The 24,857-nt window shown below is 39.4% G+C and overlaps 1 protein-coding gene across 1 annotated transcript in view; it reads right to left on the reverse strand.

Moving 5' to 3' along the window:
* SCUBE1 (signal peptide, CUB domain and EGF like domain containing 1) overlaps positions 1-24,857 on the reverse strand; it is a 275,622-nt gene that overhangs the window by 54,614 nt on the left and 196,151 nt on the right. The window contains exon 9 of the mRNA XM_044450905.1: positions 488-610. Coding sequence (XP_044306840.1) covers positions 488-610 — 123 coding nt within the window. The remainder of the gene's footprint in view (positions 1-487; positions 611-24,857) is intronic.

A 24,857-nucleotide genomic window follows, 5' to 3' on the forward strand; every position in this document is an offset into this window, starting at 1 on the left:
CCTGTAAGTCTCTGAATTTGAGGGATCTCAGGCATCTGCATTTATACTCATCCCACTCCACAATGTATTATGACTGCTGATTTTGGCCATATAAACGCAACACTCTAGAACAGAATGAAAAGATGCTGAGGTACTGTAAAGTGACATCATATACTGGTGCTGGTAATCTCCTTTCCTCCCAGACCCCTAGATTGCTCCAAGTGCCCTTCCCCAGGGTTACTTGTATGACCTCAGGGAACCAGCCCATGCAGTTCTTTCTGTACCCGCTATGAGGGTGGGGTGGCAGGAGGGCAGGGTCCAAGCACTGGTACCTAGCTATGACATCAGAACAATTTTCTGATCTTGAGGCTGGGAATCCAAAAAATCCTATGGCCATCCATATTCTGCCTAGCAGCCATTAAGATCACAGTGTGGATTGCTAAAATCTGGGCTACCACTAATTTATGAAGAAAGCCAGTTAAGAAAAATGAGGTTAGACAAATTTTACCTTGGCAGGTTCGTTCATCTGTTAATAGCTTATATCCCTTCTGACAGCTACACTCAAAGCTGCCCACGGTGTTTCGGCAGAAGTGGTCACAACCACCATTGTTCACCATGCATTCATCAATATCTGTAAGAAACAGAAAAAATAAACAAAACATAAGTCATATACCTTCCATGAATGAAAGGAGAGAAATATTCTCTTCTCACTCCTTATTGCCAACCTTTGGAAACAGTGAAATTATTTCTTCAGAACAGATACTTAAACTAAGATTCCCACTGGAAGCATACTTGCCTACCAAGATGAAGGAAGGCAAAAATTTTTACAGGGCAGAAGATCAATGTGCAAGTTATTGGATAAATGTGTAATTCTATCAAGAAGTGGAGCAAAATGAAAAGTAAATCTTGAGGAAAACAGTTGAAAATAAATTGACATGCTCTTGAAAAGTCCTATCCTTCCTTGTAAGTAGACAAAATTCAATCCACCAAGTACCTTTCAAACAGTTTCACAGCAATTATTAAAATAATTTAACTTCTATTAATAGACTTCCATGGCTCTCCTGGCCACCTTTCTTATAGCTCTATAGAATTTGAATTGTGACCTTTGCTCTTCCAGCAACTTTACTCTTTCAGATCTTCACTATGGATGTGGAATGTTCATAGTCCGAATTTGTTTGTTTTTCAAATAACCTAGTCCTGATTGGTGCTTCTCCACAACTTAATCCCAAAATTGTTTTCATAGGCCCTTGGTCTTCATGATGCTCTTTAAATATACTCTCTGACCAACTCAGGGTCCTTCCAGAAACAGAATACTTCTGCATTATTACAAAATAGAAAGGATATGGCTCATTTCTGATGCAGCCTACAAAAGGCTATCCACCAAAATTCAGTGACCAAGGAAGGAAAGCATTAGTCTCAGAAAAAACCAAGAGACCAATGATAATTCTGAAGGAGCTGGAGAGATCAGCAGCTGAGATTTGAGAAACAGTCCATGAGACAAGTATCAACTGGGTGCTCTAAAATACTTAGCTTATGGAATGGTAGAAGGAAGCCAATACTGAAACAAAGCCCATTTAGTTTGCCAAAAGTCACATGGGAGGTACAACAAACATGTGGTCTCATGAGACTAAAACTAAACCTTTTAGCACTACTGCAGAATGCTATGTATTGCACCAAGCAACTATGCTCAGTGCCCCAAGAATGTGATTTCCACTGTGAAGCTCGGAAATACAGCATCACGTTGTGGGATACTTTCCTTTGGAAGGGACTGGGAAACGGGTCATGAATGAGGACAGGACAGATGGCACCAAATTTATCGCAATTAGAGGAAAACACATTTTGGTCTACAAAGGACTTGGGACTGGTGGTAAGGTTCATTTTCCAGCAGAACAGTGACCCTAAACATACAGTCAAAGTAACTCTGCAGTGGTTTAAAAACAAGAACTTGAATGTTTTAAAATGGCCCAATGCTCAATCTGACTGTGAAGCTGTGGCATGACTTGCTCAAATTTTGCTATGTACCAATTGTCCCCATCCATAGCAAATAAGCTAGAGCAATCCCCCCCCCCCAATAGGCAAAAATTCGAGGATCCAAATCACAAAGCTGATAGAAATTTATCCAAGAAGACTCACGGCTGCAATTGATTCAGGGGGTAAATACTTATGCAACCAACAAATACCAGTTTGTTTTTGTTTATGTAATTTTTGCACCACAGTAAAAATATTTTACTCCTTTACACTATTGGGTATCATCAAGTAGTAATAATGCCAATTAAAATTATTTCAGTTCCAGACTATAACACAAGAAAATGTGGAAGAGTTGGGGGGCAGATAAGCACATTTGCAAGTCACTGTGCATATAACAAAGGGTACAATCCCACATGCCTGTTCAGACATAAAGGAGTCCTAAAACTCCCAGCACTTCTCAGCTAGACATGCATACAGCTATGTCCTTATAAAATTTATTCTCTTTATCTCAGCCTTCACTTCTCTCCCCTTCCTTTAGATACCATATAACTGAGCCTCGTATCAGGATTTTAACTTTACAGTTCTGTAAAAACAGTGTCCACTTTGCAAACTCATGGTTGCTTAGATACACATTTTGAAACATATAAATTAATTCAATAAACAGCATACCTATTACCCTGATTATTCTAAAGTTTTGGATGTCTCCCAGGGGATATGGCAAAGAGAGTTACTTGTGGCTAGACTGGGTTTTAGTCTTTAATTAGGAAGAACTAGATTCTGTTGCTTCTTTAATGGTCTGGTGTGCTTTGTGTATTCCTACCAAAGGTAATCAGATGTCAGAAATGTAGTAAGACAATAATCAGAGACAGTAAAAGGGACAATACCAGACCATCACCTGTCTAATAAAAGCATACTAAAAAGCAGTTGGTTGGCTTGTTCCTGGCTTACTTGTTTTCCATATTATGTTACTGATTTCCTTCAACCAAACAACCATGATGTTTTCTATAGATTTTCTATAGATAGTTTTAAAGAAAGAACAGCAGATGTCTTTTGGACAATGCTAAATATTCTTAAGACTTTTCTTGACAATGTAATTTCAGCATGAATGTCTGCTATCATCCTTTGATAATGATGAGGTAAAATATATGACACAAACAAAACTTACCAGGAATTAAGTCACTTGGAATTTACGTTTGAATAAAAAGTTTTCCAGAGCTCTCTGATGTTTTAAACAGCACTCACATTAGTGATTAGTTACCTCTGAAGTTTTGGGGACTTAGTATTGTTCTTGGTCTCTGAGGAAAGGACTAAATATTAAAGCAAGCTTCCAAGATCAGGGTGAGGCTATTTTCTGCTTGGCTGCTTGAATTTTTTTGTCATTTGGTCCACTTCACCATGTCCATCAGACTCCAACTTTGAACTACCAGGCATAGCTTGGCTGCTTCCTTGATCCACCAGATGCACCACTAAGCTCTGCCATCTCACAGTACTCTTGGATAATGTTTGAATTTAAGCTCAGGCGGTATTAAGAATTATTGCAATATGAAACTTCTGAACTATGAATATTTCAGTTTGAAAATCAACACATACCTCAGTTCTCTGACATTTGCAGTATTTTAAAATTATACTGCAAATGAAGGCAACTTTCTGTGTTACAGCTGACAGAATCTCAAACTCTATTAAACTTGAATTCTATGTGAATATTTATGTCCAATTTTATATTACTCACAAGAAATCCAACAGCAACATTTCTGCTTTATTGTAATGCTGCATGGAGCAGAAAATACTTGGGGTTTCAGAGATTCTGTTGGATGACCCATGGAGAAAGACACAGAGATACATTTGTACATTCTGTACAAAGAGAATTAGTTCTTAGTGTGTTTCAAAAATGCTCTTGTTGAAAATTGCCTGAGAGCATTTTCAAAACCAAGCCAACTAAGCAAACTCTTCTTTAGATGCCAAGACACAATAAAGACACACAAAACGTGATGTCGACATGAACAATTTACACATTTGATATGATTTGGCACATGCTGGAACATAATGCTGGGTCATCTTTTGGGGAGCCATGAAGGAAACACACACCCCTCCTGTGATTTCTGGATACAAAGTTATCAGTAGTTCATCTGGTAGTGTTCCACTAATGTTGATGGAGAACTGTTAATTTAGGAGTAATTGGATCAAAACTGGGAATCATACATTTTCATAATGCCTTTTGAAACCAAGGATTTGAAACAGAAGGGAGGTCAAAGCTGTTAACTACAAAAGCATCGTAAATAATATAATGTCTTGTTTCTCACTGTATTTCTTTCCATGGGTGTAGCAAGAATGACAAGGCATGTAAAAAGTGTTTCACTCTTTGCAGGGAAGAATGTTACTTGAAAGGGAACAGGATCCAACGTATCTAACCAAGTCAGAGGCATCTATTGTTTTTCATTGCATAGCTTTAAAAAAACTTTTGTTATGAGACAGGTGAAAATAACAAATGATCTTTTCACATAAAAAACCGGGGCCTCATTTATCCTTGCATAAGCCGGTATCCAGTTTTATCATATCCACTGCAACTTCCATCTTTTTTCTATCCACTAAAACCATTATTAAGAAGGAAAATACAAAATAGTTGAACTATGTTTTTTGATTGGTAATATTAGAAGCCATTCTCCTAGGAACATTCGAGGAATCAATGTATGTATTAAGCAGACCCTTAGAAGACAATTGAGTGATGACAACAAGAAAAGGTAACAAGGTGTGAATGTGAACAAATGCATGTACATATACGAGCTTTAGAAAATCATTTTTTGTATGCATGACTGTAATCCTCAATCCTATGCACACTTACACACAGTAGTCAGTGGGTTGCACACTGAAGTAAGTGGGTTGTATTTCCGCACAGTTATAACATTATGCTGTGGATACTTGAAAATGTGTGCGCTGTATATCATAGAAGGATGTGGGCAGCAGCAAAAGAAACAAAACAAATGGACCTGACATACAGGGTTGCATTATGCCTCAGCTTATACTTTATTGTTCCAGGGACTTTAAATAGGGGAACATAAAATCCTGGTATCCTAAGAAAAGAATTGACACTATAATGGCATTCCAGCAAGTTTTGTTCACTGTAATCAACATGGGTACTCAAATGACTGAGGTTTGCATTAGATCTGTGCATGCATGCACGTGTGTACAATGCTAATACATATAGTCAGTTTTTATGGACTTTCAGAGTCACCAACTCACGTATGTTAGCCAGGTAGGTGATTCCTTCAGTCTGCTCTTCAAAAGAAAGCATAATTCGTTTATAACTCTGGTTGCAACTTTATGATACTTAGTTCCAGGATCTCCTTTTTCATACAATGAAGCTGCAGAGGCAATGATCTGAAGTAGAAGACCAATATGGGCATGAGGATGCTTCTTAATGCTTTCCTATTGAAGTTACCCCCTATAAGTTGCTTTCCTTTCTTTAGAGAAAGAAATATTCTTTATTCCATTAGAGTAAAAGCAGCTGGGAGAGGATTGACTCTTAGAGGAAAAATGGCTGAAGGGAGAACCAATAAGAAGCCCCCTTCCTCTGTCCTGCCCTTTGTTTTAAAATCACAGCCTCAGAAAAAAAGTGTCTAGAATGAATAAATGAAAATGTGGTTCCATCCTGTTAGCTGAAGATGGAATTTCTTCATCTTGCTGTTGATATACATCATACGAGTACATAAATAATCTAGAAGCCTGGCTAGTAATTCATTTTTAACAGGGGTGGTTTGAACTGTACAAAGACTTAAGAACCAGCCAGGGTCCTTGTGTAAGGGTTAAACCAGTTCTGTGAATTTAAATGAAGATCTATCTTAATTACATAGGCAAAAATCAAAGAAGGGATGCTATATTCTCTCCATGGCCATCACTAAACTTCCTGCAGCAATGCCTCCCTCAACCACTTTCTCCAAGCTGGTACCAAATTTCTGATACCAAATGTTGGCTGGAAATGACATCTTAAACTGTAGGAATATAAAATCCATGCAGGGTAAGGATTTAGCATTACTCAGCTGCACACATCTTCTGCAGTGGGATAGTGAAGCCAGGCCTCACAGGGACTCAGTGCTGGCACTTTTTAATTAGCAGGGACACTGACCTTACTTGTATCTGCCATTCCTTACAAAACTCCTTAAGCAGCTGCAATTCTCACACTAAGTGGAGGTATGGAAATAATTTTTTCCAGCACTAATATATGGTTCCTTTTTATTTTAAAAACTGAACAAACTTATCTTGGGATGATTTTGGATCAGGACCTCTGCTGAAGGCTGGGTCCTAGAAGATGAAAGATGTTGGAACTGGTTGCTATAGATTAACACAGCTGCCAGCAAGTTTGCCACTTTGCTTGTGAGTGTGGGCATGGGTCCTGCCATGGTGAGAACCTGCACTTAAAAATTTCCCACTGCACAAGTGCTTCTGCTCTTAAAATCAGATTCCCCTATCTTTTATGTGTCTCTTATATGTGTTCCTGCTGTGTCTACTTTGGTCGGTCCTCCAAAACTGGTGGAGTTCTTTATTTCCCACCTCTCCATCACAAACAGCACTTTGGTAGTGTCCTACTCTTTTGCACTTCACCTGTTCATTTCCACTTGAATGTATTTCACCAAGAGAGTAAGACCATATGCAGTTGAGGGGCACAAGGAGAGACATCTACTAACAACTTTGTGGCTCTTCATGCTGGAATGTAACAGCTGAAGAATCATTTGCCTGTATAACCCTTTAGAAGAATGTGTGAAAGTGTGTATGTGGGAAATATGTATCTCCAATTAGCAGCATGGGTGTAAGACTGGAACCCAGGTCTCCAGCTGTCTGCCTAATTTATGGATTATACAGACTTCAATATTGAAACAAGTTATCTTTAATAAATAGTGCACACCTACAACTGTTCTTTCCTTTTTACTCAAAAGTAGACACTGGGATAAGAGGATCTAAACTTTTGCCCTCCACTGTGTTCCCAAGCCAGACTGGATGTCTCATGCCTTAAATTTGGATACGAAATAAAGTCTACATCAAAGCTTTTTTCCCATGCAAATTGCTGACACTGGGTGGGGCAATCCAGACTGGGACTGTGCCTGGATAAAGAGTTAATGCATCAAACCACTATGGTAGGCTCTTGATCTGGACTGGGTCCCCTTTAATTTGGCTATGAAATGTAAGAAACAACAGAGTACAAGATTTATCTCAAATTATTGCAGAAGCATTACATAATCTCAGCACTGATTAATGGAGAACATGGAGGATTAACAATTGGGATTAATAAAGTTAGTATATTTATCCTAGTACATTGTTTTTGGATGGGGGATGGGAAAGGGCGAAAAGGAAACCATCTGGCTAATTATTCTGATAATTTTATTTTATCCTCACAATACTGCTTTCCTTCACTCCATTCCGCTTCCTGTCTTAAAACCTAGCATTGACACTGTAATTTATGCTGCTGCTTCAGAGCAGTTTTCTGATTCATTTTCTAATGACTTTTCTCTTCTGGGTGGACTGCATTTTTTAAAGTAGAAAACATACTCCTTGGGAATATATAGCTCAGGGACTGATCTTCAAAAAAAAAAAAAAAAAAAGCTCAAGTGATATGAATGTGAATAAAAATGGAGCAAAAACTAGACCACCAAGAAACATGGAGATACTAGTATGCTTAAAGGAAATCTCAGGTGAAACAAACAATACACAACTTTCCCTTAACTAAAGGAATGCAAATATGGATGGGTGGGATCCAAGTTCTCCTCATCTTTACTGCAGCCCCATGTGGCTCTTCTCAGCAATGGTTGTCAACTGCTGGTCCGCAGACAGGAGCCGGTCTGCAGGAGATTTCCTGCCAGTCCGTGGAAAAGCCCTGAGGAGGAGCTGGGCAGCTTGTAAGAACAGCAACTCAAGCTCAGCCTGCTCTTCCTGCTCACTCAGGGCTGCTGCAGTCACCAGGAGAACTGATCCATGCCAGCTCTTTCCCTCCTCCTGCTACGATCAGCTCGATTCCCATAGTGACAGCAGCACCTCTGAGCAAGTGGGAAGAGCAGGCTCGGTGTGAGTTGCTGCCCTTATATGCAGCTCTGAGAATACCGCCGCCACCCACTCAGCATGCCGTGCAAGTGGCCCCAAGCTGCCTGGTTCTGGTCTTGTGCAGCCATCTTCCAGGCATTCCTGCTGATCGTAGCTCTTTGTTAGATGGCACAAATCCGGTAAATCCAGTATACAGGTAAATAAAGAACTCATACAGTAACAGTTGTAGGACTTTTGTGCCTAAATGTGGGACTGTGCAACAGAAGTGAGGAAGCCACAGAACAGTAGCTCCTGTAATCAAGGCACCATGCTCAAAATGCGTAGGAGCAAAATGCAGAGGATGATCTATGACCAAGAACCTGGTTACAATGTTGAAGGAATTATTTCCAACAACTGAGCAAAACAGTTAAACAGAAAAGAACTGTCCTGAGTGTTGTTGACAAAATAGGAATGATATAAATGCCTTAAATAAAATAAACAAGAAAACATAATCCCTACTTTTTTTTGTTACCAACCCCTTTTCATATGGAGTATAATTTCCAATATATGGAAATTACAGGAATTGTACCCACCCAAGCCTTCAAAAGTCTTATTTTAAACCTTTTAAAGGCACATTTTGCCCTAGTAATCCTACTTGGTTCAAGAGGCAAGGTTTAGAAGGAAAAAAGGAAAGAAAGTAAGCCTTCTGAAATGTAATACAGTCTACTTACACAGCCAGCTTTGAGACCAAAGTCACTCAACAAGGTGAATTTCCTTCCCAGATTTTCTTATGACATAAGCTTGCAAAAACGTATCTTGTGCAAAGAGTAAAATTTCCCATCTCCCCACCCCTTTGTGAGCATGGCTTACTGCCAGTCCACATACAATCATCCAGATTCTGACTGACTTCAGCTCCAATAATCTCCAGCCAGCATGTTCATGGGATACTATTTGTGGGAGTTATAGTCCAGCAACACTCATACAAGACCACTCACTCCCTGCTGCCATGGGAAATGGTAATGGCACCAATTCAAATGGCCTTTAAAAGGGATTGGACAGATTCATCAGGGAGGAGGCTATCAGTAGCAACTAGCCTTCCTGCCTATGTCTGCCTCCTTTATCAGATGTAACATACCTGCAAACACCAGTTGTTGAGGAGGTTGGGCAGGGGAGTTGTGCACCCATTCTGCTTGAGGGATCCTGTGGGCAGCTGGTTTGGCCCTCTGTGCATGGAGTGCTTGACTAGATGGACCACTGGTCTCATACAGCATAGCTTTCCTTATGTTGTTATGTTCATATAGTTTAATGGAGAATCCAGGACATCATCTTATTACTTTGCTTTAAGTTGCTGTTATGGGTTTCAGGAATACGAAAACAGCATCAAATCATTTTCCATCAGCACAGGATATATGGAAGCAAGTAGGTGATCATGTTACACTGATGTAAATACTGAGGATTACTTTTAGCCTTCTGATTCAATCAATATAAACAGATAAATAATAACATATGGAGGGAGACATGATTGACCACTTTGGAGGAATTAAGTCATGGCTAGAACTAAAATATGAAGGAAAAAAATTAAATGAGTTATTACCAATTGGTATCAAGATTGAAGAAAGAAATCCAAATAGAGAAAGGTACTATAAGAGACTTGATGGATTTTGAAAAAAATCCATGTTGACTCAGCAAAAAGATAATTTACTAAGGCAAATTTAAAAGCGATTATTTCCATATGATACTGAGACTTATCCAATGATAAGTTGGATGCAGAATTTTCAGAAAAAAATACCATTCTGTCAATGGGAAACTTTATGGATGAAGGATATAAAATTCACAGTCAGTCAAGCACTGAGAAAAAACTGGTATAAGATTTTTTCTTTTGGTAGCATATTGTGCCAAAACATATGGAGAAAATGGAATAGAATTATATTAGAAAGGGTTGGAAATATAAATAAGTAGAAGGAACTTTTACCATATGTGGTGGTCATGTGGCAAAATAAAAATGAAAAGAAGTTCATGAGGAAATATCAAAAAAATGAAAGAAAAGTAATATTCCCATGGCTGCTCAAACTATATGTTGATGAGTTTTGTACTAGAAAGTCTGGCAAAGAACATAGTAGAGTTATTCAAATATATGGTAAGTGCAGTCAGAGTCATACTTGCTTCAAAATGGAAACCAGAAGATAACCAGGAGAATATATTGAGTACTCAAAAAAAAAAAAAAAAAAAGCAGACTATGTAGTAATGGCAAAACTAAATAATTATGTAAATATAAAGCCAGTGTTAAGTGAAAACTCTACTATGCATAATTTACTGCATAGAAAAGTCCAGGGCTTTTTTTTTGTCATAGAACGCACCAGAACAGTGTTCCAGCACCTTTTTTTCCAATGGATTTTACGAAGTGATTTTGAATCATAGCAGATCAGCAGCAAACATCACTAACATAGTGCCTGCAGGCTGCTTTTGTGTCTGCTATCTGATACTGAGATAGTGAGGGCGCTGCTCTTGGCTTGGGACGCTGCTCCGCTGCTCGGCTTGGGATTGGTGCATGTGGTTGCGGGTTTACTGCAGGCGACGTGAGTGCCTTTTTTTTTTTTTTACAAAAAAAGCACTGGAAAAGTCTATACAGTGGTAACTTGGCTCACAAACTTAATCCGTTCCAGTACTCTCATCATGACCCAAATTGGTCATGAGCCAAATTCAATTTCCCCTATAAGGTTCAATATAAATAAGGTTAATAAACTGTTCTGTAACTATTTTTTCTAATCAGAAAAATGTGAAGCAAAGTGACAAAGAACAACAAAGATCGCGGCCATCTCCCCCCAGCAAAAAAACTAGTGTGGCCATCTTCCCACCCCCACAGCATGACCACGATCACCCATTATCCCTGCACATACCTGTCATCCCGGCGTGCTGGGAGGAGGGAGAGACAGGCACAATTGCGGGCGCACTGGGGGAGAGAGACGGCGCAAACGTGGGTGCGCTGGGGGGGGAGACAGGTGTGATCATGCTGGGGGGGGGGAATGGCCGAGAACACGGTTGCGCTCCTGCAGGAAAGATGGGTGCAATCACGGGTGTGCTGAGGCAGGAAAGATGGGCGCAATCTCAACCATCTTCCTCCCGCCCCCAGCACGATCGCAGCCATCTTCCCACTCGGGGTGGGGGGTGGGGAGACGGCCGCAATCACGGTTGCCACCCAATGCAGAGTTCGCAACCTGAGTCAAAATCTTTATAAAATTTTTGTTTGTGACCCGATTTAGTTGTAAAGTGAGGCATTCATGAGGTACCACTATTTATGTACAGTGGAACTTCTGAAAACATTGTTGGAGATTAAGATTTAAACTATTGCTTTGCTACTATAGTAAGAAAAGCCAGTGCTTTTTTTGTAAAAAAAAAAAAAAAAGGTGCCGGAACTCATGTCGCCGCCGGCAGTAAGCACTCAGCACGTGACCACACACACCAATCCCAAGCTGAGCAGCATCCCAAGCCGGGCGGCGCGGACACAAAAGCAGCCCGCAGGCACTATGTTAATGATGTTTGTTGCTGACCTACTACGCCAACAGGTGATTCAAAATCACTTCGTAAAATCCATTGGAAAAAAAGGCGCCGGAACGCTGTTCCGGTGCATTCTATGACAAAAAAAGCCCTGAGAAAAGCTATATAAATGAAATGGAATTCTGAAAATACTGATTAACTCACATACTGATGCATTGTTGTTATAGAAAGTTTAAATAAGATGGATAGAGTTACTTTTGTACATGATAACTGTTATAAGAGTTTGAATTGCTTGAAAACAGAAAGCAGAAGAAATTTAATTATTGCAGACTGATTAACAAGTCAGTTGATTATGTAACAATGGGTAAGACTAATTAACAAAGCAGCAAGACAACCAACCAAAGGAAATAATAAGTGGAAACTGTATTATACACAACCTATTTTAATGGGGATAACAACAGGAAAATATAGGTAAAATAGATTAGACTTTTTGAGAAAATTGTATGAGGTCAGAAGAATCGACAACAAAAGTTAATAAGTGCAAAAAGATGTGATTATGTAGAACGGATAGTGACTGTTGACTTACAGCATTTTCCTTAAATATTTGATATGCTAGGGAATATTTGTTAAGAAACCCCAGGGTCCTTTTGAAACTTTTATGTGTACTCTTCTTTCTTTTTCCTTCTTTTTTCTAATTTTACAGTTATTAAAATAAAAATGGCAATATGTATATATAAATAGATAAATTGAAATTAGTGTCAAGGCCAGGTCTGGAGGAATATTCTAGCTCAGTAACCCAAGGACAGTGGCTGCAGCTGCAGCCTGAAGTGAAGTGGGTAGAAAGTACTGTTATGTTGACCATTCCAAAGGTCACATTCTAGGTATTTATACTTGCCCTGACTGATTCAGAGGTATTCTGATTCAGGATCAGACACAGCAAATTAATCACTGAGTCTTATGTTTTACATTCTCTGTATGAATAAAGCTTTGAGATCTTGACAGAGGTCTCAAAAGCCTGTAGTCAAAAACTGCAAGGCTCAACCCATAAGGTTCCTGGTTCGAGATCCAGAGTCCCTGATATAAGGCATTAGGAAGGATCTAACAGCCAGTGCCATAGGAAAGACACTTACATTTCATTAAGCTCTGTACATAGATACTTATACTCAGTGGGTGCTCTGTACAACCAGGCATTTGCACAGTAATTTGTTAGGGATGTACATTTGCTTCTGGGCCAATGAGCAGCTGATTAGCCTACATGGGTTTGCTCATGTGCTATAGCATTCTGCACTGCTTTATCCATGCTGAAGACTCCATTTTCTTCACTTCAAGATATTGGAGGAAAGAGTTCAAGAAAAAAATAAGAAATGAATAGAGTTGTTGGAAAAAATGTTTCCTTAAGAAGTTTGCAAAGTAGATAGGCTAAATAAAATGTTCCAGTCTGTATTTTTAACTCTCTTATTCCTGTAAACCACTCAGCTGTGTACAAATACTCCCTGAGCACAGAGAGGCTGAGGCAGGTTTCAACAAATCTCTTTCATGTCACTTTCTCCTTTTTCATCTATCTTTGCAATTTCCTGAAGGTGCATGCTTTGAAAGACAAAGAGTAATCTGTCACACATGGATTTGAGTGTCAGCTATGTCCCTCCAGGACATATCCATTCTTAACATTATCCATCAGCTAATCAATTTTAAAGGCCTTCAATTTTGCCAAGAGCTCAATCAATTTGTAAAACAAATATCTATGCCCTCTTGCGTTGTATTAGAGATATCAGATTTTGTTTTGTTTAATCAAAACAAAAGGAATAAACTGAAAGCACATTCATGCAAAGATTAGGTACTACATTTTAATGTTTATATGAACAAAACATTCAATGTATTTAAATGGTTTAATCTTAAAATGTAAGAAAAAATGCTTTTCTAACAATTAGATTTTTCAGTACAATGGTACGATACTACCACATGAGTGAATGGATATGATACACTTCTGTTATCAAGAAATATAACAGTCGCAAACCACTAAAATGTTGAATGGGCATATCAAATTGACAAATTATTCTTTTAGTTTTCCAGGACTATCCAAAAACACACAATATGAAATTGCAATATATCTGTTTCCCACAGTCCCCCCGCCCTTCCTGCCAAGTCTGCTCATGAACACCACAGAGCCTTTCTGGGGAAGCAGCTATCCTGCTAATGTGGGTGCTTGTGCAGTGAGCAACAATTCTCTAAGTAAGCCTTGTCCTGCCTGGGAAAGATAATCAGTTTGTGTACACTGTTGCTTCCCGTGAAAATCCCAGTGGGACTAGCAAAATTACTAAATAAAGGCAATCAGTCAATTTAAAGTCACAATTTAAAATCACACCCCTATCAAAATTGTTATCCTTATAACATAGCCAAGTAAGACTAACTTCTCTGTGCAAAAGATATAGGTGAGAGACAATAACATCACCACATGCTATTCCTGTTTCACTTGAGAGTTTATCCTTCTGTTCATTCTCTCCTTCAGGTTTGGAAAAATAAATAATTCTTCATAAGTAGGAGTTGCTTTTAGTTGAGATCAATTTTTATGAAGTCTGATTTCAGTTTGTTCTCATCCTTCTCACAATGTCTGAATCTCTTTCTAGGTCCATTAATACAATGTCCTTTAAAGGACACAGAATATAATTACTGCAATTCACTTCTCTAACCTTGCTTTCCATCTCTGGCCCCACCCTACAAAACACACATATGTATGTTCATACATTTATGCATACTGTAAATGCATCCAAGAATTTGAAAATACAAGAGAGTGTGTATGTGTGTGTTCCTGTTGCATTGCAAAGCCAAATGATACGGATGTGTTGCAAGGAATTAGGCTATGTATTACATAGCTGGGTAACCATGACAATGAGACAGAAAGAACAAGGTATGTTTGCTTAAAAGAGCATCCAGTCAAATAAGCTCCCTAGTTAAACAACATATGAGAAAGTTAAGAAGGATTCTTACATTGGTAGAACAAAAAATCCCTAGTTTTTTAAATTTGCTGTTGAACAATAGTTGGTTGAAATGTCTAAACAAATATATGCCTATTTTTTCAAACTTCTTGTTTTAGGTAAAGATGGACATGCCCTTATAAATGATTACAAAGAAAATATTACCATAGCATCTATGTCTACAAAACTCATTTATATGCTGACTGGCTAGTGAAGGGAAGCTCCAGGACTCAATATCATTTGAATTCATCAATTTATAAAGTTCAAATTCATTTACCCACTGCATTATATCTACCTAACAGACTCACCATGCATGGCTATCCAAACTCCCTAAGAAAAAAAACATATTTAGTCAAACCTTGTCACCTTTCCAGTACATCAGACTACAACACTCATGGTTAATGACTAAGCTGGAGGGCAATGATGGGAGTTAAGTTCAACACCAGATTGGGAAAGGCTGACTTATCCTATAGCAAAAGAAAAATGATTTTCAGGGCATGTCTGAAGAGCAGTTCTACTCTTAAATCAGCTTATATCAAGTAAATCTACTCTGTCAGCTATACATGTTGTGTCTAATGTAATTAAATGCTAAACTGATTAGACTCTTTCTATATTTCAGTCAAGACAGATTAGGAATGGATTTAGCACCTGGCAAGAGAACTGCACAGAAGCCAAGAATTTGTGGAAGAGCAAGTGTCAAAAAGGGGTAGGTGGGAAGCTGCAGGAGAATGAGGAGCTGAGAAGACAGCATTGACTGATGGTGCTTCTTTTCTGCCACTCCAATTTTTGAGGAATTTGCTGAACTACAATGAAACAAGAATGAGAAAAGCATCCAGCCATCTCTAAACTTACAGTCTATTGTTATAGAAACATCAACTCTTCCAGTGTACAAATTGGTTAGAACTAAGATGTACATTTACAAAGATCAGTTTCACTACCTTAAAAATGACATTTTCAATTATCTAATGATTGGACTACCCATTTATGCAACCTGTGCTTAATTCCTGTGCAGTCCCAGTCTGAAGGAGAACTACAAAACCAATGTGCAAGTCAAATGCATTAAGGACCCATCAAATGGTTAAGTGTTCATGCAAATGAATCAAGTAGAATTGATCTTGATGAAATTAAATTTAAAACTAGTATCAACACTGAGAAAAATCTTTCCCCAAAGTTTAAGTAGGTCAGTCCAATGGTTTGTATCTTACATACTCCTAGTAGTGAAGGAAAGCAATATCATTTTACATTACATAGAATGTAGTAATGCTTCACACACATCTCCAGTATACATGGCATCATCACCAACACCCAGCATTCATACCATGTCATGTTCAAGATGCACTCTCATCCATAAATGAAAGAAGCCAATTCCCACACAGTCCTCCATGACAGTCCTCCTAACTCACTATACGGAGAAGATACATCCTGACAGATGCCATGTGCCCACCAGGATGAACCCCTCTGAGTACTAAGCACACATCCTGTTAACTGACACATGTCAGGAATCCCCTTATAACAGCTACATCCCTGCAAACAAGCCAGGTACACATAGTGATGGAAGGACAGACATTCCTAGCATATTACCCAGCCAATGCTATAGTTTAAACATTTCCCTGAGAAAAGATGCAAGTTCTTCTGTCTTATACTACCCTTGCAAGGGAAAGTGAATAAAGAAATCAAGACTATGGAACCTGAATGTTACAGAGGCTTCTACAAGAACTTAGCAGGTGAAGGCTTGGAGCTTGCCATAGGAAATGTAGAATTAAGGTACAATTCACTATTTAATACCTGGTCAGCAGCCATCCTGTCAGCAGCAAAAAAAAAAAAAGAGGAGAGCAGACAGGAGAAGAACTGATGCACATGCTTCGGTTCTGCCCCACCTCTGCCCCACCTCTTCCATATTTTAAGATCTCTGAGGAAAGCACTTCTCTTAGTACAACCAACATCAGAAATAGATATGATTGGTGGGGATGCCCGAAAGACCCTTCTCAGTGGATGCTCCCAGAAACTGGAGCTTCCTACCAAGGAAGGCTAGTTTCATCCTGAGACAGACAGCTGGAGTTCTCCCTCTCCCTTCCTGAGAGTCCAGAACCAATCACAGTGCTCAGAAAGCTGGCTAAAGACAGGAAGCTGTGAGAGATTGGCAAAGGTTCATTCTGGTCTGGGGACAGGAATGGGAAGCATTGAGTGAAAGAATCCAGATTGATGGTACAGTCTGGAAGGGAAGGCTTTGTAGAAAAGTTTCCTTAGCCTGCAGTCAAAAATGTATAACTGTTATAAGACAGTCAAGCACTGGGACAAATCATTTGTTTCCACCTGTGGAAGTATTTATTTGTTTATTTGCTATACTGCCCAGTACCTGAAGCTTTCTGGGCAGTTTACAACAATTTTAAAACAAACAATACAGTAAAACAGCACAAACATTTCAAAAATAGAAAAATGTGAAAACAAATTAAAAACAGGATATGATGCAGGGTAAAACACCTGGGTTAGGTAGTCCCTCAAGCTGTGAAATATCCTCGTATTTCTTTAAATGCCTTGTCATGCAATACCATCTTAACCTGGTGCTAAAAAGATGACAAGCTTGGCATCAGGTAGACCTCAGTGATGAGATCATTCCATAGTTAGGGCAACTCTGAAAAAGCATCGCCCTAGCGGCTGTCCTCTGAGCCTCTTTCAGAGCTGCACTTAGAGGAAGAACCCAGAGAGGGGAGCACCCTGGACAACTGCTGATGTTTCTGAGGGACTGGGAAGGGAAGTCAGAGTCTAACAGGCTGAAGGTCTTCCATGAAATCTGGGGAGAGAGATAGGCAGTATACCTGAAAATAATATAGCAATCTGGGTGCAGGACCAGAGAATAAAGGTCTAAGACATAAGGAGGGGAGTTGTATACATGAGAGATAAAGCTTCTGAAAAAATTATAAACCCATTACTAAGAGCTTACACAAAGGTGGGACAGCAGTGGATGGGGTTTCATAGGCTCCATCTCTTGCTCTGCTTTCCCAGGCAGACTAAGATATATGTATTTAGGCATATTAGATGGTCTGTTGCAAAAGAGTCCTTTAATGTGTTGGGTACTGTTTATTTATTTTATTGTGCTTTTAAGCTATGTTTTAATTAAGATTTATTAATTTGGATTTTATTGTTAACTACCTTAAGCAAAAATTATGGAATAGAAATTAACTTATTAAATAATTATTCACTCATGGCTGCTTGTTGTGCCTGTAGTTTATCTTCCCAGCATATCTGGTTTTCCATCTTTTCTGCCTTTTGTTCTTCTATTTTGTACATCCAACAATGTGGTTTCTCACACCAGCATTAACCAGGATATTTGTGAACATCTGCTTCTTGTCCTTGTTGAAGTCCAGAGTGGTCAGAGGGTACAGAAGGTACAGACCCTGAGCCCTGATGTGGTATGTTGATGGAACCTCTTGGGCCTTGCTCTCTTCAAGAGCTCCATTCTGAAGACAGTGCAGGTTAGAAACACGTGGTGAAGGAGTGTCCCTATGTACTATTCCTGAAACTGTCCCAAGATTTCATTGGACGACATCAGTGATGGATGAAGAGAGGTTTGAAGGTGTAGTTTGCTTGCTAAATGTTTGGGGTTAGGTTTTTGGCATTGTTTTTTTGTTTTCCTTTCAGGTTATCTGTGCCTTGAAATTGCATGACAGAACAACCAAGTAATGGACAATTTTCCAATCACTACATCTCTAAGCTAGATGTAGTATGGCTTTGTAGTTGCGTAACTGTCTGCTAAGCAGTTTTCAAAAATTCAGGAGTCCTGCTACAAGAGGAGGAAGACGGTGATGATGACAAGACAAAGAAGAAGGCAATTCCATTGAGTGTCATGAAATCACCCTGCATCCACAGTCCATCTCATATAAGCTTGCCTCATTAGAGAAGAAAAACTTCACAGGCCCAGCACATCCAGGAGGATTCAGGGAAACCTGGGTTCTGGAACATACCCTACTGCTAAAGTTGAAGAGTTGAGGGACTTATGTATTGTATTCTCATGTACAGAATTCATCTCTTGGCTCTGAATCCTATACAATCACTTCTGGGATCTCAAGAACACAGGCGACAACAAGTCATAGATGAAGCTTGTACCATTGCAGGTCATCTGGAGTCATGAACTAACTCATTTCAGAGACCTACTCAGATTCCTTACCTTAGGGCCACAATTAGAATTTGCTACAAAACCCTTCACCTGGTGCCTGGAATCTGCAGATGAAACAACTTCGTGAATCAGATCTGTCAATTTCCTGGATAGCTCCACTGGTATTTAGCACTTGGCTTTTGGACTTGTTGGACAGCTACCTCTCCTGCTGATCCATTCCGGAGTTGCTAGGCTCTTCACTCAAAAGACCTTGTTGACTTGCTAGATCACTCCTCAGCTCAGTCTAGAAGACTAGGAATGGGGTAAACTGAATATACCCTTCTGCTGTTGGTTGGGCTATTAGCTTCACCTTTAGTCAACACTAGAGTGGGAATGGGGAAAATCTTTGCCTTTGCATTTATGAAGGACTTCCTGAAAAGAGCCAAGAGAGACATTGAGGCAGTAATTAGTAATAGTTATCAGCTACAACAGATAGATTGAGTGTAAATGCTCTGTAGACGGTAGAAGTGCAGTTTTCGTGTCTCATCTATTTTTCCCATCAATGATGTCCCTGATCTCCACATTTTAAGATTCATCTGTTCAGAAATACCACTGAGACAATACTCACTGCTCCTCTGCAGGGAGTTGCAAGACATACCTCTCTGCAGTTTGTCTGTGATACTCCATTAGAGTCAGGTTCTGGTCCTGCAAGGCAAATGAGTCATGAGCCAATAGTACTAGCGGAGTGCCAAGAAAGTTGCCTGGCTGGGCTCCCACTTGCCTTCATCAGTGCATATGATATGGCTTGGCCAGCACGCCTTGTACTCTCATACTTTCTCTGTGTATGTGCACTGTGAGAGTTAACATACTGTGCATACATGTCTTGAGCTGCTCAATTGTGAAACAAGACTACTAGGTATTAGCCAATACACAATAATTTTCATATATTTCTGGGAGGAATTTCTGTAATGTAGAAGATATTATGGTACTCCCACTTTCAGAAGAGGGCTTCCTTGCTTACCTTCATGGGGAACAGAGTCCTTGCATCCCACACTGGAGAAGTGGAGCAGAGATACCTCTTATTTCTGGAGCCATTTGGGATACCTGTAAGGGCCTGAGAACACAAGTGTTAGCATTATGCCCTTCCAATATTTATTAGACCACGCTGTTTGTCCAAAGTACTCACTTTTTGTAATACCAGCCTTACCTAGCTCACAGGTTAAGGATAAAATGTTAACCTGTTGTGAGGATAAAATGGAGAAGAGGAGGAGGGGATCATGGAAGCCCCCTTGGGTTCCATGAAAGAGGGAAAAAGCCACAGTATAAATGTGATATAATAACAACAGCAACACTGAGAAGTCATTCCCAGTGAGTTCCATGTAGGCAAGCATAACATTGCAACCTTCAGTGGGTATTTTGTTGTATTTATAAGGGATTAAATGTGTTGATTAGCTTCAGAGCTTCCTCTGCTTGTACTCAGTTTCTTAAGTGAATGACTTCTGACTAGCCAGGCCCCTATAGCAGCCATAGTCTAGTCATATCCTCCATTGCGACTATTTTAGTGCCCACAGCAGTTTCTCAAATCCTCACGTCCACAAAGGTTGGAACACCCAGCAAAGTGGTTATGTGCTGAGCTACATAAAGCCCCGCTAACAACAATGTATCCAAAAGGGTTACCCCAAGTGTACTTTTCATTGCAGAATTTACACAGAAGTAGAGCAACAACATAGTCTTCCCAGATATTGTTGTTTACTATCACTTCCAGAATGTCTATAAATGTCACCCACATACCACTTCTCTTTCTGGAAACAAAAGCATACCTGGTCAGGGGTGGAGGGTAGAGCAGAACTATGCACAAATCCCTTCCTTTTAGGTTTGGGGTGTTTTAATGTCCAAGCCAATGCAATGCCCCACTTCATCTGTAACACTAAGTCACTGTGTGTCATAGTGGGTCCCATATTGCCCGGGTTCTTGTGATGTGACAAGTCATGGTGTGTGCCCGCAGCAGCTTGCATATTCAAAATGTGGACAGCACACACCACGAAGCCCCACAGATTAATTACCCTATGATGACTTGGCATTATGTGTGCACCAACTCAGCATATTTAGTAAAAAATGTCCCACTGGTTTTTCCAAAGTAACAGGTCTAGGGAAGCAGGTGTCAGTGTTCTGGAGATAAAGATGCCCCTTCCAACATTTCAAATGCTAATAATGCTTTTGAAAGACAAGATAGATTGACAATGCAGACATTGTCACATGGCAAAGCAGACTCTTTGCTTGAGAGGACTTACCTAGAAAGACATATCTATTGCTTAATTAAGGAATTCAGAGCTAATCCATGAAAATATTACTGGTTTTTGTTTTTTTCAAATGTTAGGGATTCTAGATGCCAGTGAAGTATTCTGGAAACCCCCAACCCATTTGGATGGGAAAAGTAGCATTGATAGTAGAATAAAGCCTATTTACATGAAGTAGAAAGAATGAAATACATGCCCACACTTTTTCACAAGCCTCTTTCATTGTGGGAAGAACACGAAACACCTAGTGAACTCTCTATGGTGCTCTTAGGCTCTGGGATAGGAGATCCACTTTCTGAGAGAGAAACCATGACCCTCAATGTATAGATTAATATGGATTAAAAAGAGATAATGGTGCACTGGTATATACCAAGAAAGTTTCTTCTGTGTTGTTGTTGGAAGGCATCCCACAGTGGGATAACTTCTCTATCACTCAGGAAAATATAGGGATCATGTGTCAGATTTTCAAGTGCTCTACTGGTCCCAGACTCATTCTTGCCAGTTCTGTTCAAGGTTAAAGTTCAGAAATACAGAAAAGTAGAAACTTTCCCAGGCAGAGTCATAAGAAGGACCACAAACCCACGATGACTTGTAAATAATGGGAAGACTTATCAGAGAGGCTTCTCCAAGGAATCTTCTAAGTTGAGGGTGTGTGCTTAAGTAGAGGAGATTTTCTTATTAACCTTTAGAGATGGTTGATCTTTATCTGTTCAAGGTGCTGGGTTTTAGGCCCAAATGAAACCTGTTAATGGGAAGAGCAGGCCACTGTTTGAGCACTGATATTTTTTTCTCTTGTATCATTTAGAGAAAGTCTTCCAAGTGATCTTGGGGATTCAATGTGGATGCCAACAGGATATGAGTGTATCTCAGTTTGAAAAAGATGCTGAGCCCTGTGACTAATCAAAACCATTCTGGTTCTGGGTGAAGAACTGGGCTCTTGGATAGGACATTTGCTTTCCAAGAAAGGAACAATGGCCCTTGATGTGCCAGGTATAGGAGTTTCAACAACCATGGCTGGAGTGGTCAGAATTGAAATGGTCTGTCACCTGTTCCTTTGCTGTACCTTTGTGAGGATCAGGACTGGTGAAAAAGCATGGCATCTCTCCTTCAGTTATCTGAGGCATAGTATTCCTTCTGCTGGATGGGATGGAATATTGAAAAAAGGTTTGGGACAAAGTGGTTGAGTTGTGAGATGAATAGGTTCACTGTGAGTAGACTAAAGTGGTACTGAGTTTCCTGAAATATGGAAGGATGTAGGCTCCATTTTTCTGCGTTTGTCTGTTGTCCATGGAAATAGTCTGCTGTATGGTTTAGTATTCCTTTGATATGCTAAACTGTGACTGAGGCTAGGTTCTACTCTGTCCATAGGAACAGGAAATGGGCTTTCTTGTGAAAATTCCTCTTAGTTATTTATGTGCACATTAATACTTATTTAATATATGCATATTAATTGCCTTAAAACTTCCTGTCTTTATGAGAACACGTGAGCACTGGACATGGTAGAAGTGGTGCTTCAGGCCCAAGTATCTGGTTCTGAGTTTTAGCCAACTCATGTTGTGTTGCTTTTATGAAAACCTGCCATTTCCTCTGGGTTATATAGTTGTTGCAGTGATCTCCCCATTCTTTGAGGCTGCCATCTAAGGATAATGTGATCTTCCATGGAATGCTATTCCTGCCTGAAAGGTTCAGATTTGTTGCCATTGAAGAAAAGAACTCTGAACTGGTGAGTACAGTGGATTACACAATGCTCCTTCTTGAAGATCTGGGGCTGGAAAGGTAGTAGTAGCCATTGTAAGTGGAACCTGGCCCATGGAACAATACAAAGGTCAAGTACGTATGCCATATCTATCACATCTGCACTATCTTGAGATTTCTTTGACTGAGTTTGTAATTTAAAAGTAGTAGGTATCTTGTCAGATACCATTCCAAATTGGGGTAGAAAGCTGTGCTGGTAAATTGGCTACTTTACCTGTTTAGGATGAATCCATTCTGATGGAGACTGGTAGGGGAAAATCTTTTGAAACTTTGTGACTGAAGGGAGACCAAGTGAGTAGTTTTTCCAGTTATGAATAGATATGTACACCTTTTAAGTACAGATCACCCACCTGGGACACCATGATCTTGGTGAAGTCAAAGGGCAAAGTTTTGTATGGAAAGTGCTGGCTCTGGTAGGAAAAACACAAGAAATATCTGACATGTGTGAAGATTACATTATGGAAGTAAATTTCATTGAAGTCAATTGATGTCAGAAATTCTCCTTTGTGAAGGGTTTCTCTGATCACTTGAGGATTCGCCATGAAAAAAGATATGTATTTGACTGATGTGTTGTTTGAGATCTAGTTTGCCCCATTATTCTCCACCTTTCTTGAGAACTAAGTAGGCTGAGTAGATGATTTGCCTTTTATTGGAACAAAATCTGTTCTGTGGCCCCTACCATTTACCAAGTAAATGTTATGTTGTTTCTGAAATTACATGTTTTTGGTGATGAAGGATGATATTGCTGATGAAATGAATCTGGGAGGTGGATCTTTCCAGAATCTGACACAGTAGCTCTTGCTGATACTGTCTAAAATCCAGCAGTCTGGTGTTGATTGGTTCTGTTGGCTGGCTGCTTAAGGAATCAATTGCTTTGGATAAAGTCTTCCCTATTAAAAATTCTATCAGAAGCAGCATTCTCTATTGTTAAGATAACTTCTTTCCTTTTGGGGTTGACCTCCTGTTGTGAAGGCAAGGAACAATCACTATATGGGTGGTGCTCAATTATAGTAGAGTGTGGCCTATTGGCCTAATGCATGGTTATTTATTATTATTATTATTATTATTATTATTATTATTATTATTATTATTATGCTACCCAATAGCTGAGTCTGTCTGGGCAGTTTACAATGAAACCCAAGAACTCATTCTTCCTCAGGCAACATGTAACTAAAGTTTGTGCATGTCCAATAATTAACTAGTTTCTACTTTCCCTTCTTTTCCCTTCAAATAACCCCCCTTTTAAATTTGGAAATTTGATTGCATTGTTCTAGGAAGGATTTCTCATCCCACCACCCTGCATGGTAGTTAGCCATAGCAAAAATGTACCTATTGACGTGATGGGTGCTTTTATTCTTAGGTTAACTGCAGTATTTTCACTGGAATTGTGGCTAGTGCAGGAAGAGTTAAATCACTGCTTCCTGTGTGTTGCATATACTCCCAATGAAAATCAGCCCACCACCTGTACTTAGTGTTGAATTTTAAAAAACTGGATGCAGTTTCTTATCACATGGTCAATGACATGTCTAGTTTGACCTTTAAATGCCTTCAGAACAGAGTAGTTTCATTTCCCACTGAGTTGAAAGCTCCAAGTGCTTTTAGTTGTACAGCAGACTGCTTCTGCTCTCAGAAATGACACCTTTGTTGAAGGCTCTCCTTCCGTACAAACCAGGATTGAGGAAGGATTTCCCATTTGAGAATCATCCTGCTGCTTGCTTTATTGAACAGGGCCCTGATTTCTACCCCGAAGTCCAGTCCTGATGGTAACACTGATTATGACTATATATTCTAACAATAAGGATAATTATATAATACTGCTTTTAAATAAATGCACACAGGGACAATAATGTGATATTCACACATAATGAAACAATTGTGTACAAACAGAGAGTCCTGTATACCAGAAGAAGCTGCAGTTGCCATTTTGGATTTTTACCGTCAGCCAGTCCCTGAGTCCATTTATTCCTTTGTTATCCCACTTCACTTCACTGAAGAGCAAATCTTAGAATCTGGACTGTGCGATAACTGCCAGAGTCCAGAATAGATTGCCATATACGCAGCTACATATTCTTAATACTGTATGCTGTATTCTTATGATTGAGTTTAATACACTTTGACTGAAAATTAAAGTAAATACATAAGGATAATATGTCTGAATGGTAGTATAAATACACTTTAAATAAATTAAACAAATGAGTAATGACACACATACCACAACAAATAATAATTTAAAAGAAAATCAAAGAAACCCTACAAAACAGTTCTTACCTAAAATCATGAGACCTAGGCATG

This window comes from Varanus komodoensis, unplaced genomic scaffold (assembly GCF_004798865.1).
Source record: "Varanus komodoensis strain SLA01 unplaced genomic scaffold, ASM479886v1 scaffold69, whole genome shotgun sequence".
In the NCBI taxonomy this organism is placed as follows: Eukaryota; Metazoa; Chordata; class Lepidosauria; order Squamata; family Varanidae; genus Varanus; species Varanus komodoensis.